The following is a 16,679-nucleotide window of genomic DNA, read 5'->3' on the forward strand; positions in this document are numbered from 1 at the left end:
TCCATTTCCATTTTTTTCCCTCCATTTTTCTTTCTTGCTTTGTCTGGCACCTTTCATCCACACTTATTCAGATCTGTATCTCACACTGGTGCCGGCTCCTTAATTCAGAGCTGATGTTGACAAAAAGTAAAAAAGTAGGAAAATGTTGAAAGATTGCCTTTAAGCCCCATTTCTACTGCACTAAACCCCACTTTTAGAGCAATTGAGATGATAGACTATCATTGATACTCTAGCTAACTTCTTGAGAGTGGGAAACTGCACCTGTGTGTTCCACCACACATCAACTCTCTCCTTGCTAGCAAATTGTTTCAAGAAAATGTAATTTTAAAAAGGAGGAAATTCCTCCTCTGGACTCCAAAATCGCGGATTTCCGCGGATCCGAGGAAAACCATCAGCACTGCTTCATTTCTTAATGTGATAAACTCCAGCCCATGGGCCTAATGGCTCTGGATCACGCGGATGTTAAAATAGTTCATTCAAATTCACCAAAACATTTATAATAGATTGGGCAAGACCCGTTCTGTTTTCAGATACTACCCATTAACTGTCTCTCTTTATTTCAAACAAAGACAAAATATAGGCTACTACGTGCTAAGTCAAGTGAATCAAGTGACGGAAGTGAGTGGGATAGGCAGATAGATGGAAGAGAAGACTGAACGAATAAAGCAAAGGGGAATAACTCTAATAATTCAAAGGGCTAAATAATAACAACAAGGGAGTGATAGAGTAGATTAGGAAAGCATAGCGTAATCTATAACAACATTAATACTAGATGATATAAATTGGTAAAAAACAAAACAAAACCAGCCTCAAATGTGTCCTTACTTCTAAGCTGTTCATCCTTAGACTTGAGCGAAATCTCCCTTTCATCCAGACCCTGTCTGTTCCACGTCTCCACTTTCATGTGCAATTCTCCCAAATCTCTGGCATTATTCTGGATCTGTTCTACCACGGCCGTCAAACTCCTGGAGTGTGATTAAAGTAGTAGAGATAAGCTTACAACAAATGGGAACCAAAGTACTCTCTTTACTAACAAGGGATTTAAGATTTTCAACTTGCACTTTCTAATGTAAACAAAAGCTTAAAAAAATTTTTTTTCAATATGCACAGTAGTCTCTGAATTAACTCTTTCAGCGCCATTGCCCACACTTTGCGGCCAGAGCAGAATCTGTTCTACTGGCCAATGGCCGCACAGTACGGCCAGTCTTGAAAGGCAAAAACAATAATGTAAAATCCAATCCTACTTTCTACAAAAGTACTATAAATTGAACCAATGGTATCATTTCTTTCATCAGAACATTCAACTGGCCCTAGGGGGGTATTTCAATTGAGATTTTGTGCCAAATTTGAATGTTGAATGTCATTGGTCATATTGAATACCAGAGGCGTATCTTACTTGGAGGTATTATTGGCATTGGCCACCATATTGATTTCCTGGTTCTTGGTCTGGGCCAGTCGTTCCATTGCTTCCTCGTGTTCTCGTTTTAATGTACTTGTCTTTATTCTACAGGGGGAATAAAACAGTATTAGCTTGATTGAAATGAAAAGAAATTAAAACATCAGTGCATCGCAATAACCTGTTTATATTAATTTTCCTTTCATCCTTATTGCAGGCACAAAATCTATTTTTTCTCTTTTTAAAAAAAAATGAATATCGAGGTAAAAATTACACATAGAACCAAGAGGCTTGATTTCCACAATTAATCAGTATTATTATCATTATTAATGTCAACAACTTCTTAGGTTTTGTTTGAACATCAACAAACGTCTCTCCAAAAATATTTTTTTTCATTCTCTATAAGAGACCTATTATGTTATATTTTTGTATGTGCAAAGACCTTATATACACACTCATTTAACAACAAGATGGATTCTACGAGACGCAAGAAATTGTGTATTATGTTTTGTTTGCTTTTAAGGGTTTTACTGCGCCTGCAACACATTTAGGTTATATCAGCGCCAGTAAAAAGGAAGAAAATGGGATAGTAAAAAGTTCTAGAATTACAATTAAAGCACCCAAGAAAAAGTAAGACATAGGGGAACTGAGAACAAATAGGGATCAGATGTAAATACGAGGGCTCTTTCATAATTAACCGAAAAATGCCTGTAAAATCCGCATTTATGCTATCAACAAAATTCTTGCACGTGTTCATACCTTGACTCATCCTTCATTTCTCTACGTAACAGCCAAGTCTGTCGACACACTTCTGCCAACGCCGCACCATGGAATAGATACCCTCTCGGAAGAAATTTCCGTCAAGGTTTTGTAGCCATTTCCGCACATGGTCAACAAGCTCTTCATCGACATCCTGCCAGCTCACGTTTCAGTGGCCCAAAGAGGTGATAATCAGATGGTGCGAGGTCTGGACTGTGTGGTGGGTGTGGCAAAATCTCCCATCCATATTTCTCTAGCCAACCTTGCGTCACTCATGCTGTGTGGGGTGCAAAATGACCCCGTTGGTCAACTGCCCTGGGCGCTTTCTGCGAATGGCCTCCCTAAGCTTGTCAAGAGTTTGGCAGTACCTTGCAGCATTGATTGTTTCTCCAGGTTGTAGGGTTTCGAACAGAATAACACCACGACTGTCCCAGAAAACAGTTCCCATTATTTTCTTTGCTGACCGCATGACTTTGAATTTCTTCGCGACAGGTGAGGATGGATGTTTCTATGTCATCGAATCTTGCTTTGTTTCTGGGGTGCAATGGTGCAACCAAGTCTCATCACCGGTGACTATGCTGTCAAGAAAAGTCACATCGTACCCTAGAAAGTCTCCGCCGGCGTTGGCAGTATGCCCGTGAACCCTGCGTGAGCTCTTGCTTCTTCTCAAAAGTTCCCTGCAGATGTCCAATCTTTGTTCTTTATGATTGTCTGTCAATTGCTTAGGAACCCATCTTGCGCTGACTTTTCTGTAGCCAAGTTCATCAAATACAATTCTATGGGCAGAAGTTTCCAAAATTTCAAGACTGCTTGCGATTTCATGAAGTTTCAACCTCCTGTCTTGACGAATAAGCTCATCAACTCGCTTCACATTGTCTTCTGACGTCGCAGTTATCGAACGCCCTCTCCCTTCCCTGTCTGTCAAGTCGGAATGGCCGGCTTCAAACAAATTACACCAGTGATAGACTTGTGTACGGCTTATAACATGCTCACCATATACACTCTGAAGTTCTTTATGAATTTTGGTAGGATTCAGACTTTTGGCGTTCAAAAAACGTATGACAGCTCTGATTTCCTCCTTTGACCAAGTTTCAAGGTGGGCCGCCATCTTTAAAATAGTCTAGAAATTCATTGTGCAAAATGATGCACTTCATAATTTCTGGGAATATCCGTAAGGAAATAAGGAATACCATGTCGTTTACAGAATTAAAAAATCTCCACTGGTTGCTGAGCAATGGGCATTTTTTGGTTATTTCTGAAAGAGCCCTCGTACATAACAGAGAGATGATTTACAAGGAAAAATAATATCATCTCCCAAAACAATAACTATGCATTTGACTGTTTCCCTCCTAGCCAGGACTCCGGCCAGGGCCAGGACAAAACCAAGTAATCTCATTCCAAGACAAAGACAGAAAGCATGTTGGAAAACAGATATAAGGGGATAGAAGTCACAGTATGTACCCCCCTGCCCACTATGGGAGTTCAGGAACCCCAAAATTGTGTATTATCATCAGACACCAATAACCACACAATATATAAAGCACAAGGATCAAAAGAATTTAAAAAAAAAAATCCCTTTAATCATCCCATAGGTGTAATTTGTCTCTAGGGTCTATTCCAAGGGAAGACTGGAATAACCCAAGCATCAGTCGCCGCAGTGCAGCGCCGCAAATTGAGCTAAAGCGAGGTGACTTGCTCAAGGCCACACAGCGCAGCGGAGGGTGATCGAACTCGATATCTTTCGGGTAGGAAGCAAAACCATACCGCTGAGCCACGCTGCCCCCAGAACAGGGAGATAAATTAGGGGGGGGGGGGGTAATAATTGATTAAAGTAAGTAATGAAGTAAGAGAATAAATAAGTAAGTGAGTAAAGAAGCAAATATAAGAATGTAAGTAATTGACTAAGTAGTTAAGTAACTAAGTAAGTAGGTAAGTGTGGCTGTGTGGTCTTGTGGTATGACACTCGCATTCGGATCGGAAGGTCCTGGGTTCGAGCCTCGCTCTGCGCATAGTTGAGTCCTTGGAAATAGTTCTTTACTCACATTCTCTCACCGTGCTCAAGTGTAAAATGAGTACCTGGCCGTTAAGAGCGTTGTCCTGTCGGAAAAATTGTAATATCGCCTAACAGGCGTTATGTCTCATTCTATGTGTTGTGTGCTGCTGTTGGTCAGGGATCCTTTGTAAAGCGCTTTGAGCACATTTAGTGGATATTGCGCTATATAAAAGCTCAAGTTTAAGTGAGTAAGTAATCATCACTAATTAATCCTGACTTTTGACTCGCCTGTGTTGTTCTTTAAGCCTTTCAACCTCCTGTGCCTTTGTGACTTCCCATTCCTCCAACTTCCTGAAATTGGCCGTGATCAAATCTCCTTTCTCCTGCTCCAACTGTCGTACTCGGGAAACGTGTTGCTGCATCAGTTCTTCGTTCTCCTCTCTAAGTCTGTTGTCATAGGAGATGAAAATTTCATTCATGTCATCGATTTTACAACAACAACCAAAACAAACAAAAACACACAAAAAACAAAACAAAAAACAAACAACAAAACAACATACAAAATAAAAAAGAAAAAAAAAAACCCTGATAAACCAGCTCGGTAGAAAAGTATTAAAAATTTATGTGTAGCAAATAATTTTTATACTTTCTAATAAAAAATAAAACAAAATTTCATTCATGTCATCGATTTTACAACAACAACCAAAAAATAAAAACATCAACGAAAAAAATAAATAAAAATCCAACAACATAAAACTAATACAAACAAAAATTTAAAGACAACAATAAAAAAAAAAAAACCAAAAAATATTTTAAATGTTTTATTCAAAAATTATTTCAACATTTGAAACCTCTCAATCTACACAATAAAAATTGAAATTAAATATTAAATGATAGATAATAATGAAATATGTAAGAAAAAAAAAACAAAAAACAAAAAAAACAACAAAAAAGAACCAAAAAAAAAACAAAAACCAAACAACAAAACAACATACAAAACCCCCCCCCAAAAAAACCCCCAAAACAAACCCTGATAAACTAGCTCGGTAGAAAAGTATTAAAATGTATGTGTGGCAATTCATTTTTATACTTTCTAATAAAAAATTAAACAAAATTCAACAAACTCTCGAGAAAATAACGATGATGTTGTTGTTAATCCATAAACCGTTGAGCCTGTGCTCTTCGGTCAAACTAAGTAAATACAAATCAAACTGTACCTGGCCTCTCGTTTTCTGTTGGATTCATCAAGTATTTGGAGACGGTTTCTGTAGTCAGAAGAGACAAAAGAGCTACAAAATGTGTTCTTTAAAATATGAAATACTTTGTATTTGAATTATTATAAGTCAAATATAAGAAATTTGAACTTTCTATTTAAAAAATTATCTGACATAATTATTTGAAATCATTTGGCATTTCATGAATAATTTAGTTTTCAACATCTTGAAATTAAAAACTCTAAGTCTGTCATGATGAAAATGATTCTGCTTGAAGCTTGGAGAAAAAAGAATAAGAAATGGAATGGAAGCTTCAATTTAATCAATGAAGACAGATAATGTGGACGTTTCGGGTTTCCCCTTTGTCTAAAAGAAACGATGAATGAAAAACTAAGACAAATAAGAGATGAGAGAATGGCAGTGTTGAGGTGAATTTTAAAAAATTGACAAAGATGAAAACCAAAACATCCACAATATCTGTCTTCGTTGATTAAATTGAAGCTTAGATTTAGTTTCTGTCTCCTATTGTTCTTTAGTTAATCATGTCATATTTCTTTAAAATGAATGAAGACTTTTAAAATGTATATTAAAATAAAGGGAGTGAAAAAGACTCTTATAAAAGATACAAAACAAAGTAAACGACATTTCAGCCTTTGACCTTCTTCAGGTTTACTTCTAAGTTTACTTTATTTTGATTTTACTTTACAACAATTCCATATTTACCTATCTCTAAGCTTTTACCCAGTTAGGTCAATCTAGTTTTGTTTTTTAGTTTATATCTTTCCTTTATTTTAAATATAACATTGAAACGCACTCTTACTCTCCCGTTCTCTCTGGCCCGACTCCCCTCCCCCTTAAAAAAAAAAAATCTTAACAGGTAGGGGGTCAATAATAACACCATTGCCGTCTCGAATTCTTTAATAACACCCCTCTTCACCCCCCCCCTTTCCTCCTATCCCCCTACTTTATGCTTGATTTATTTAGTTTTGACCTTGGTTCACATTTCATCTCAATACTTCATCTCATTGTCGCTCTATTTATCTCTCTCTCTCTCCTTCCCTTGCATGCACACACACACACACATACAATTTTTACCTAGAATGTTTTAACTAAAATGCCAATATAATATACCATATTTCCTTTTCTTGATTACCTGATTCGTTTACTTTGTTTTGTATCTTTTATAAGAATCATTTTTACTCCCTTTATTTTACTATACATTTTATTGACTCATTTCAGCACTTCTAGATTTTGAAGACTTTGACTTTACTGTATCAAATTCACGAATACAATAAAACTCCAGCAGCAATCTTCACTCATTTATCCTTTTATGTAAAATCCTATTTCTACCTCCTTTCTTAACAGGACTTTGAAATCTATAAAACATACTTATAGGATGTTTCAACGGCCAACATTTCCTCCTCAAATCGTCTTTTTGTGTTGTCCAGTAATGAATCCATATAACTCTTTTCTAACTCCAGTTTTCGAAGCTAGGGATAAAACATTTCAGACCAAATATCAATTGAAATATAATCAATAGAAAACTTTATCAAAAGAAAAAGGTAAATTGAACTGAGCATTTCTAGTCCTATATTATCTAAAATCAAATTCAAAATATATCACAGCGCAATCTTAATGAAAAATAAGAAAATAATACATACACAATTTCAAAAGTAGGATACAATTCAGAAATAATCCGTTGAGGATGTTTGTTCATCCTTCCCCCCCCCTTTTTTTTTGTGTGTTTCATTTCATTATTTGAGATATGTTTGAATTGTTCTTTTTGAATTTACTTTTTTTACAGACAAATTTAATTCGTGGGTGGGTGAATGGGTGGTGATGCAACAAATGTTGAAGAGAAGTGAATCGAATATACATGTGTTAATCAAATACTCTACGCAAAAAGTAATAAATAATAATGTGAAATTGAATGTAAGCTTCAATTTAATAACAAAAGCAGATCAAATGAACGTTTCAGGTTTCCCCTTTATCAACAAAACAGGATGATTGATAGTTAAGATGAATAAATAAAATGTTTTGTTTATTCATCTTAACAACGCCTCTACCACATCATCTCATTCATCTGTGGTGTTAACATTCATCCTGTTTGATAAAGAGGAAACCCGAAACGTTCATTTGATCTGTTTTTGCAATTAAATTGAGGCTAATATTCAATTTCACATTATTATTTATTTCTTCGAGCTGCTTCGAGCAGCAACATTTACATTACGCAAAAAGTATTAAAACTTGTACTCTTGAAGGTCTTTAACCCTCTCTTTACCACCTATAGGAAAATCGTCACATTCGTTACGATGCAACTGACAATTTTCTCATTCTGATGTCTCTTGTACATCACAACATGTAAAGAAATGCTTTGATTACAGCTATAAATACTAAACACTGTCTTGTAGAGCTCATTTTGCTGAACAATATTCTGTGTAAAATGTACTTGTTACTTTTTTGTTTGAGTAAGAAAAGTCTATTTTTGTGTAGGGTGGGTGTGAATTTTTGGGGAAAATTCTAAAAATAGCTGGTAAGGAGAGGGTTAACCCACCTTTGCCTGGGCTTCGGGAAGAGATTCTGGCAGCAATTCCAGGCTGGCACTCATCTGATTGTAAGAGGGAATGTTGGACACTGAGGAAGGCATCTGTGGTCGGTGGTGAGCAGAAAATAAAATAAAAAAAATTAGCAATAAAAGAATGTGAAGGAATAATATGATATGTAGACATAACACGACTTTTGTAGCTTGGATTTGTCTTAAGATTATTATTATTATTATTATTATTATTATTATTATTATTATTATTATTATTATAATAATCATTATTATTATTTATATTATTGTTATTATTATTATTATTATTATTATTGTTATTATTATTATTACTGTTATTATTATTGTTATCTCTCCCGACGGATTATCACCTTGTCGTGGTTGGAGGGCTTGCGTATCTCGAACCTCGGACCTCTAATAAGAGAAAAAAGGAGAGAGATCAGACGAAGAGTAATCCACCGGCCCTCCAGGAATGGGGGTTGAGCGTAGGGTTAACAACCCACCTCATAAAAAGCAAACTGTTACAGAAACAGAAACCAGACATAAATCCACAACCGGCAGCAGCAGAGAAGCGGACCAGAATACTGGCTTCATGACGGTAGGAGGTCAAAGCCGAAAGGACGCCCCCGACCAGACTGCAGATCTGTTGTCACCAAAACGCAAGCTCAATGTCTCGTGCTGGAATGTTAGGACTCTATATCAAACAGGAAAACTGGCACAAGCCCAGCGCGAGATGTTGAACTACAAGATCGATTTGCTAGGCATATCAGAGGCAAGATGGACAGGAGCTGGGAAGTGCCAACTCTCAAATGGCGACCTGATCATTTGGTCAGGACGAAAGGATGACCAACACAGAGAAGGTGTTGCCCTCTTGATAGCCAGGCAAAACAACAAGTCACTATTGGAATGGAAACCGATAAGTGAAAGACTTTTATACACAAGACACAACTCAAAATACACCAAGCTATCAATCCTCACATGCTACGCACCTACAGAGGATTCAGATGAAGAAAACAAAGAAGAATTTTACGATATTCTAAGAATGGCCGTTGAAAACATTCCAAGACATGATATGCTCATGATCATCGGAGACCTTAATGCTAGAGTTGGCAATACACAAACAAATCAGTCGGTTGGAAAGGAGGGCATAGGAGTAATGAACAACAATGGAAGCAGACTGGCAGAATTTTGTGAAGAACACAACTTAATTATTGGTGGAACTTTCTTCCCACACAAAAACATCCACAAATTGACATGGAAATCACCAGATGGGAAAACAGAAAGTCAGATAGACCATATAATTATCAACAGAAAATGGAAGAGCAGCTTAAACGATGTCAGAGTCAGACGATTGGCAGACATTGGAAGTGACCACCATCTTGTCACAGCCAAAATCTCTACTAAATTGATGAAAACAAAAATAGCAAAACAGAAGGAGAAACGTTTCAACACAGATAAATTGAAAATCCCAGATATCCAAAACAATTTCAATATCTCAGTAAGAAACAAATTCAGTGCAATACAAGATATTACAAACATGACAATCCAAGATTTCAACCACGTCATGCAGGAAAGTGCCACTGAACACTTAGGACAAAATAAATCCAATACAGAGAATTGGATATCAGCAAGGTCATGGGAGCTCATTAGCCAAAGAAAATCAATCAAACTAAATCTCCTGAACGCTAAATCCCCCCGACTGAAAGAAAGGCTATCCAGTGAATACTCATTGAAGGATAAAGAAGTGAAAAAATCCACAAGGAAAGACAAAAGAGATTTTGCAGAAAATTTAGCAACTGAAGCAGAAAATGCAGCTGTAAGACAAGACACACACACACTATAAAAAATCACAAAAAAGCTCTCGGGAAACAGAAGTTATGGTCAAGAGAAACCATTAAAATCCCAAGATGGTAGTGTCATCACAGACGAAAAGGAGAAAATTGAAAGATGGAGAGAATATTTCGCAAACCTTCTGAACAGACCAGACCCATCTTCTTACACAGATATCCCAGAAGCAGAAATGGACGTAGAGGTTAATCTTGGTCCAATCACTGAGCATGAGGTGCACGAGGCAATACAACAACAAAAAAATGGCAAGGCCCCAGGTATTGACAAAATCAGTGCGGAAATGCTTAAAGTGAACTCGCAAGAAATGTCCAAAATTCTCAGTAAATTGTTCACCAACATTTGGGAAAAGGAGGAAATACCAGAGGATTGGCAGAAAGGCATCATCCATAAAATAGCCAAGAAAGGAGACCTAGGAAATTGTGCTAACTGGCGTGGAATCACACTCCTGTCCGTAACGAGCAAAATTTTTAATAGAATCCTTCTGAAAAGAATCTCACCTCACATTGAAAACATTCTTAGAAAAGAGCAGGCAGGGTTCAGAAAAGTGAAGTCATGTAGTGACCACATATTTACCCTGAGACAAATCCTGGAGCAAAGCATTGAATGGAACAGCCCCCTCTACACCATTTTTGTCGATTTTGAAAAAGCCTTTGACAGCTTACACAGAGAGTCCCTGTGGAAAATACTCCGCCATTATGGTATACCGATGAAGATAGTCAACCTAATCAAAGCAATGTACAGCAACTACAAATGCCAAGTGATCTGTGGTAACAATTTAACAGACAGCTTTAATGTAACAACTGGTGTAAAACAAGGCTGCATACTCTCCCCGCTTCTGTTTATCCTGGCTCTAGACTGGCTCATGAAAAATACAATTGATGGTAAGAAGAGAGGCATTCGCTGGACACTGACATCCTTTCTGGAAGATATAGACTACGCAGATGATATCGCGTTAGTTTCCAGTACACACAGAGACGCCTCAGAGAAACTAAACGTACTACACAAGAACGCCTCGAAAATTGGACTGAAAATAAATTTCGATAAGACTGTGTACATTAGGGTGAATCCAAAACATGACAGTGAAATTAGGATAGATGAACATATAATTGAAGAGGTAACAGAGTTCTCCTACCTCGGATCCAAAATAACAGACGACGGAAACGCAGAACACGATATCAAGCACAGAATTCAAAAGGCAAATCAGGCTTTCGGCATGCTGAAAAACTTTTTGAAATCAAAGCAAATAATGAGAAAGACAAAGCTGAAAATATACAAGAGCAATGTTTTAAGTGTACTGCTTTATGGAAGTGAAAGCTGGAAATGACATCCTCCTTAATACAGAAACAAGAAGCCTTTCAGAACAAGTGTTTAAAAAGAATTTTTAATTTATTTTGGCCTACAAAAATAAGAACAGTGGATCTATTAAAGAAAGCTGACTGCACTAGCATTGATAGCCAAATAAAAAGAAAAGATGGCGTTGGCTGGGTCATGTGGCCAGAATGGAAAAAGGGTCACTTCCCAAGACAGCCTTGTACTGGACAGCAGATGGGAAGAGAAAGCGGGGAAGACCCAAAGAAACCTGGCGAAGGACCATGGAGAAAGAATTAAAGGAAGCAGGCCTGTCCTGGAATACAGCCACCGCAAAAGCAGCCGATCGCAAAAAATGGAGATGTCTGGTGGATGCCCTATGTGCCTCAAGGCCCGAAGAGGATTAAGTAGTAAGTAAGTATTATTGTTATTATGATTATTATTATTATTATTATTATTATTATTATTAATAATATTATTATTGTTGTTGTCATTATTACTATTATTTTCATTACTATTATTATTATTATCATCATCATTATTGTTAGTATCATTATCAATTCCATTTTCATCAACGACCATGGACAAATCAACATTCATGAGACAAAAAAGATAAATACTGACAACTTATCAATCTCCAGTTTTCTTAATTGTCTATTGGTTACCGTTGCATCGTTTTATTTTTGTTTTGTTTTTTTTCTTCTCAAAAATTCTCACTGTTGGTATCATGTATTGTTTGAAGCGTTTAAATTGACACACACACCTCTCTCTCTCTCTCTCCCCCTCTCTCTCTTTCTTTCACGTGTGCGATATACACAACATAAACATATTCATTTCGTTTTCAATTTGTTACAGTTGTGGCAATTCGACACCAAATATTATCATCATTATCAATTGGTTGAATAATTACAAGCGTAGTGTGACACGATGGGATAAAATGCCAAACCTGTGCTGAATTGATGTTGTTGTACTGGTTCTGTATATTATTCATCATCTGTTGTAGTTGTTGTTGCTGCTGAAGTAGCTGTGCTTTAGTCTCCTCTTGGACTTGTGTGTACTGCTGCTGGTGGATGGAACTCTTGTCATTTGGAACCTGAAATGGTAAGATGAATTCACTCTTTCACATCACCATTGGATTTCTTCTTCTTCTTCTTCTTCTTCTTATTATTATTATTATTATTACTATTATCATTATGATTATTATTATGATGATGATGATGATGATGATGATGATTATCATTATTATTATTATTATTATTATATTATTTTATTATTATTATCATTATTACTATCAGTATTATTATCATCATTATTACCACTATTTTAATTACCTTTTTCGCCTATTACAAGAGCTGTAACCTAACAATAATTGCCTATTTGGACAATAAAGATTATTATTATTATTATTATTATTATTATTATTATTATTATTATATTATATTATCAACATTATTATTATTATTATTATTATTATTATTATTATTATTATTATTATTATTAAATAATGTTTTTTCTACATTTATCTGCACAGCAGACCACACCTGCCACAAACAACGCACAAAATATCTGTATACAGTGCAAGTCACTTAATCCTAATTTATGCAGAAATTGATCCCATGAAACGGCTTTCCGATTAATTGATTCCGCTTGTGGTCTCCATTGAAACAACTTATCAAGACTACAATAAATCTTTTGAAGTGGCTAGAATATTTATATACACTAATATAGAACATACTTTTATTTTTTTTTTGTCTGAAACATATTACCTTATAAGCTCAATTTAAATTTTTTTTTTTTGAGTTTTCTTTTTATGTTTTGTAACCTGGGAATGGGGTTTTTAAAGGGGCCTATGTATGGCGTATTTTTTAAATGCTGGAAAGTGCAATACAAGATATTACAAACATGACAATCCAAGATTTCAACCACGTCATGCAGGAAAGTGCCACTGAACACTTAGGACAAAATAAATCCAATACAGAGAATTGGATATCAGCAAGGTCATGGGAGCTCATTAGCCAAAGAAAATCAATCAAACTAAATCTCCTGAACGCTAAATCCCCCCGACTGAAAGAAAGGCTATCCAGTGAATACTCATTGAAGGATAAAGAAGTGAAAAAATCCACAAGGAAAGACAAAAGAGATTTTGCAGAAAATTTAGCAACTGAAGCAGAAAATGCAGCTGTAAGACAAGACACACACACACTATAAAAAATCACAAAAAAGCTCTCGGGAAACAGAAGTTATGGTCAAGAGAAACCATTAAAATCCCAAGATGGTAGTGTCATCACAGACGAAAAGGAGAAAATTGAAAGATGGAGAGAATATTTCGCAAACCTTCTGAACAGACCAGACCCATCTTCTTACACAGATATCCCAGAAGCAGAAATGGACGTAGAGGTTAATCTTGGTCCAATCACTGAGCATGAGGTGCACGAGGCAATACAACAACAAAAAAATGGCAAGGCCCCAGGTATTGACAAAATCAGTGCGGAAATGCTTAAAGTGAACTCGCAAGAAATGTCCAAAATTCTCAGTAAATTGTTCACCAACATTTGGGAAAAGGAGGAAATACCAGAGGATTGGCAGAAAGGCATCATCCATAAAATAGCCAAGAAAGGAGACCTAGGAAATTGTGCTAACTGGCGTGGAATCACACTCCTGTCCGTAACGAGCAAAATTTTTAATAGAATCCTTCTGAAAAGAATCTCACCTCACATTGAAAACATTCTTAGAAAAGAGCAGGCAGGGTTCAGAAAAGTGAAGTCATGTAGTGACCACATATTTACCCTGAGACAAATCCTGGAGCAAAGCATTGAATGGAACAGCCCCCTCTACACCATTTTTGTCGATTTTGAAAAAGCCTTTGACAGCTTACACAGAGAGTCCCTGTGGAAAATACTCCGCCATTATGGTATACCGATGAAGATAGTCAACCTAATCAAAGCAATGTACAGCAACTACAAATGCCAAGTGATCTGTGGTAACAATTTAACAGACAGCTTTAATGTAACAACTGGTGTAAAACAAGGCTGCATACTCTCCCCGCTTCTGTTTATCCTGGCTCTAGACTGGCTCATGAAAAATACAATTGATGGTAAGAAGAGAGGCATTCGCTGGACACTGACATCCTTTCTGGAAGATATAGACTACGCAGATGATATCGCGTTAGTTTCCAGTACACACAGAGACGCCTCAGAGAAACTAAACGTACTACACAAGAACGCCTCGAAAATTGGACTGAAAATAAATTTCGATAAGACTGTGTACATTAGGGTGAATCCAAAACATGACAGTGAAATTAGGATAGATGAACATATAATTGAAGAGGTAACAGAGTTCTCCTACCTCGGATCCAAAATAACAGACGACGGAAACGCAGAACACGATATCAAGCACAGAATTCAAAAGGCAAATCAGGCTTTCGGCATGCTGAAAAACTTTTTGAAATCAAAGCAAATAATGAGAAAGACAAAGCTGAAAATATACAAGAGCAATGTTTTAAGTGTACTGCTTTATGGAAGTGAAAGCTGGAAATGACATCCTCCTTAATACAGAAACAAGAAGCCTTTCAGAACAAGTGTTTAAAAAGAATTTTTAATTTATTTTGGCCTACAAAAATAAGAACAGTGGATCTATTAAAGAAAGCTGACTGCACTAGCATTGATAGCCAAATAAAAAGAAAAGATGGCGTTGGCTGGGTCATGTGGCCAGAATGGAAAAAGGGTCACTTCCCAAGACAGCCTTGTACTGGACAGCAGATGGGAAGAGAAAGCGGGGAAGACCCAAAGAAACCTGGCGAAGGACCATGGAGAAAGAATTAAAGGAAGCAGGCCTGTCCTGGAATACAGCCACCGCAAAAGCAGCCGATCGCAAAAAATGGAGATGTCTGGTGGATGCCCTATGTGCCTCAAGGCCCGAAGAGGATTAAGTAGTAAGTAAGTATTATTGTTATTATGATTATTATATTATTATTATTATTATTATTATTATTAATAATATTATTATTGTTGTTGTCATTATTACTATTATTTTCATTACTATTATTATTATTATCATCATCATTATTGTTAGTATCATTATCAATTCCATTTTCATCAACGACCATGGACAAATCAACATTCATGAGACAAAAAAGATAAATACTGACAACTTATCAATCTCCAGTTTTCTTAATTGTCTATTGGTTACCGTTGCATCGTTTTATTTTTGTTTTGTTTTTTTTCTTCTCAAAAATTCTCACTGTTGGTATCATGTATTGCTTGAAGCGTTTAAATTGACACACACACACTCTCTCTCTCTCTCTCTCCCCCTCTCTCTCTTTCTTTCACGTGTGCGATATACACAACATAAACATATTCATTTCGTTTTCAATTTGTTACAGTTGTGGCAATTCGACACCAAATATTATCATCATTATCAATTGGTTGAATAATTACAAGCGTAGTGTGACACGATGGGATAAAATGCCAAACCTGTGCTGAATTGATGTTGTTGTACTGGTTCTGTATATTATTCATCATCTGTTGTAGTTGTTGTTGCTGCTGAAGTAGCTGTGCTTTAGTCTCCTCTTGGACTTGTGTGTACTGCTGCTGGTGGATGGAACTCTTGTCATTTGGAACCTGAAATGGTAAGATGAATTCACTCTTTCACATCACCATTGGATTTCTTCTTCTTCTTCTTCTTCTTCTTATTATTATTATTATTATTACTATTATCATTATGATTATTATTATGATGATGATGATGATGATGATGATGATTATCATTATTATTATTATTATTATTATATTATTTTATTATTATTATCATTATTACTATCAGTATTATTATCATCATTATTACCACTATTTTAATTACCTTTTTCGCCTATTACAAGAGCTGTAACCTAACAATAATTGCCTATTTGGACAATAAAGATTATTATTATTATTATTATTATTATTATTATTATTATTATTATTATTATTATTATCAACATTATTATTATTATTATTATTATTATTATTATTATTATTATTATTATTATTAAATAATGTTTTTTCTACATTTATCTGCACAGCAGACCACACCTGCCACAAACAACGCACAAAATATCTGTATACAGTGCAAGTCACTTAATCCTAATTTATGCAGAAATTGATCCCATGAAACGGCTTTCCGATTAATTGATTCCGCTTGTGGTCTCCATTGAAACAACTTATCAAGACTACAATAAATCTTTTGAAGTGGCTAGAATATTTATATACACTAATATAGAACATACTTTTATTATTTGTTTGTCTGAAACATATTACGCTATATAAAGCTCAATTTTTAAATTTCTTTTTTTGATGTTGTGCATTTTATGTTTTGTAACCTGTGGACATCGGGTTTTGAAGGCCTATGTATGGTCAGTATTATTATATGACTGCGAAAGCTGGACAATTACAGAAGACATTAGAAAGAAACTGGAGGCAGCAGAAATGTGGTTTCTTAGAAGGATGTTAAGAATCTCATGGACAGAGAAGAAAACAAATGAAGAAGTATTAGAGCAAGCTGAAACTAAAAGGTTATTAATTCGTACAATAAGAAAAAGACAAATGCAATTTTTAGGGCACCTAAATTGAC

General features: G+C 35.8%; 1 protein-coding gene across 1 annotated transcript in view; it reads right to left on the reverse strand.

Annotated features, from left to right (window-relative positions):
- Positions 1 to 16,679, reverse strand: part of LOC144973555 (uncharacterized) — a 49,884-nt gene that overhangs the window by 11,888 nt on the left and 21,317 nt on the right. The window contains exons 19-25 of the mRNA XM_078916120.1: positions 15,545 to 15,691; positions 7,917 to 8,009; positions 6,752 to 6,852; positions 5,366 to 5,413; positions 4,437 to 4,595; positions 1,397 to 1,504; positions 826 to 965 (exon numbers count right to left, since the gene is read on the reverse strand). Of these exons, the coding sequence (XP_078772246.1) occupies positions 826 to 965; positions 1,397 to 1,504; positions 4,437 to 4,595; positions 5,366 to 5,413; positions 6,752 to 6,852; positions 7,917 to 8,009; positions 15,545 to 15,691 (796 nt within the window). The remainder of the gene's footprint in view (positions 1 to 825; positions 966 to 1,396; positions 1,505 to 4,436; positions 4,596 to 5,365; positions 5,414 to 6,751; positions 6,853 to 7,916; positions 8,010 to 15,544; positions 15,692 to 16,679) is intronic.

The sequence above is a fragment of the Berghia stephanieae genome, chromosome 5 (assembly GCF_034508935.2).
Source record: "Berghia stephanieae isolate SIO BIC M18660-M18661 chromosome 5, UCSD_Bste_1.3, whole genome shotgun sequence".
NCBI lineage: Eukaryota > Metazoa > Mollusca > Gastropoda > Nudibranchia > Aeolidiidae > Berghia > Berghia stephanieae.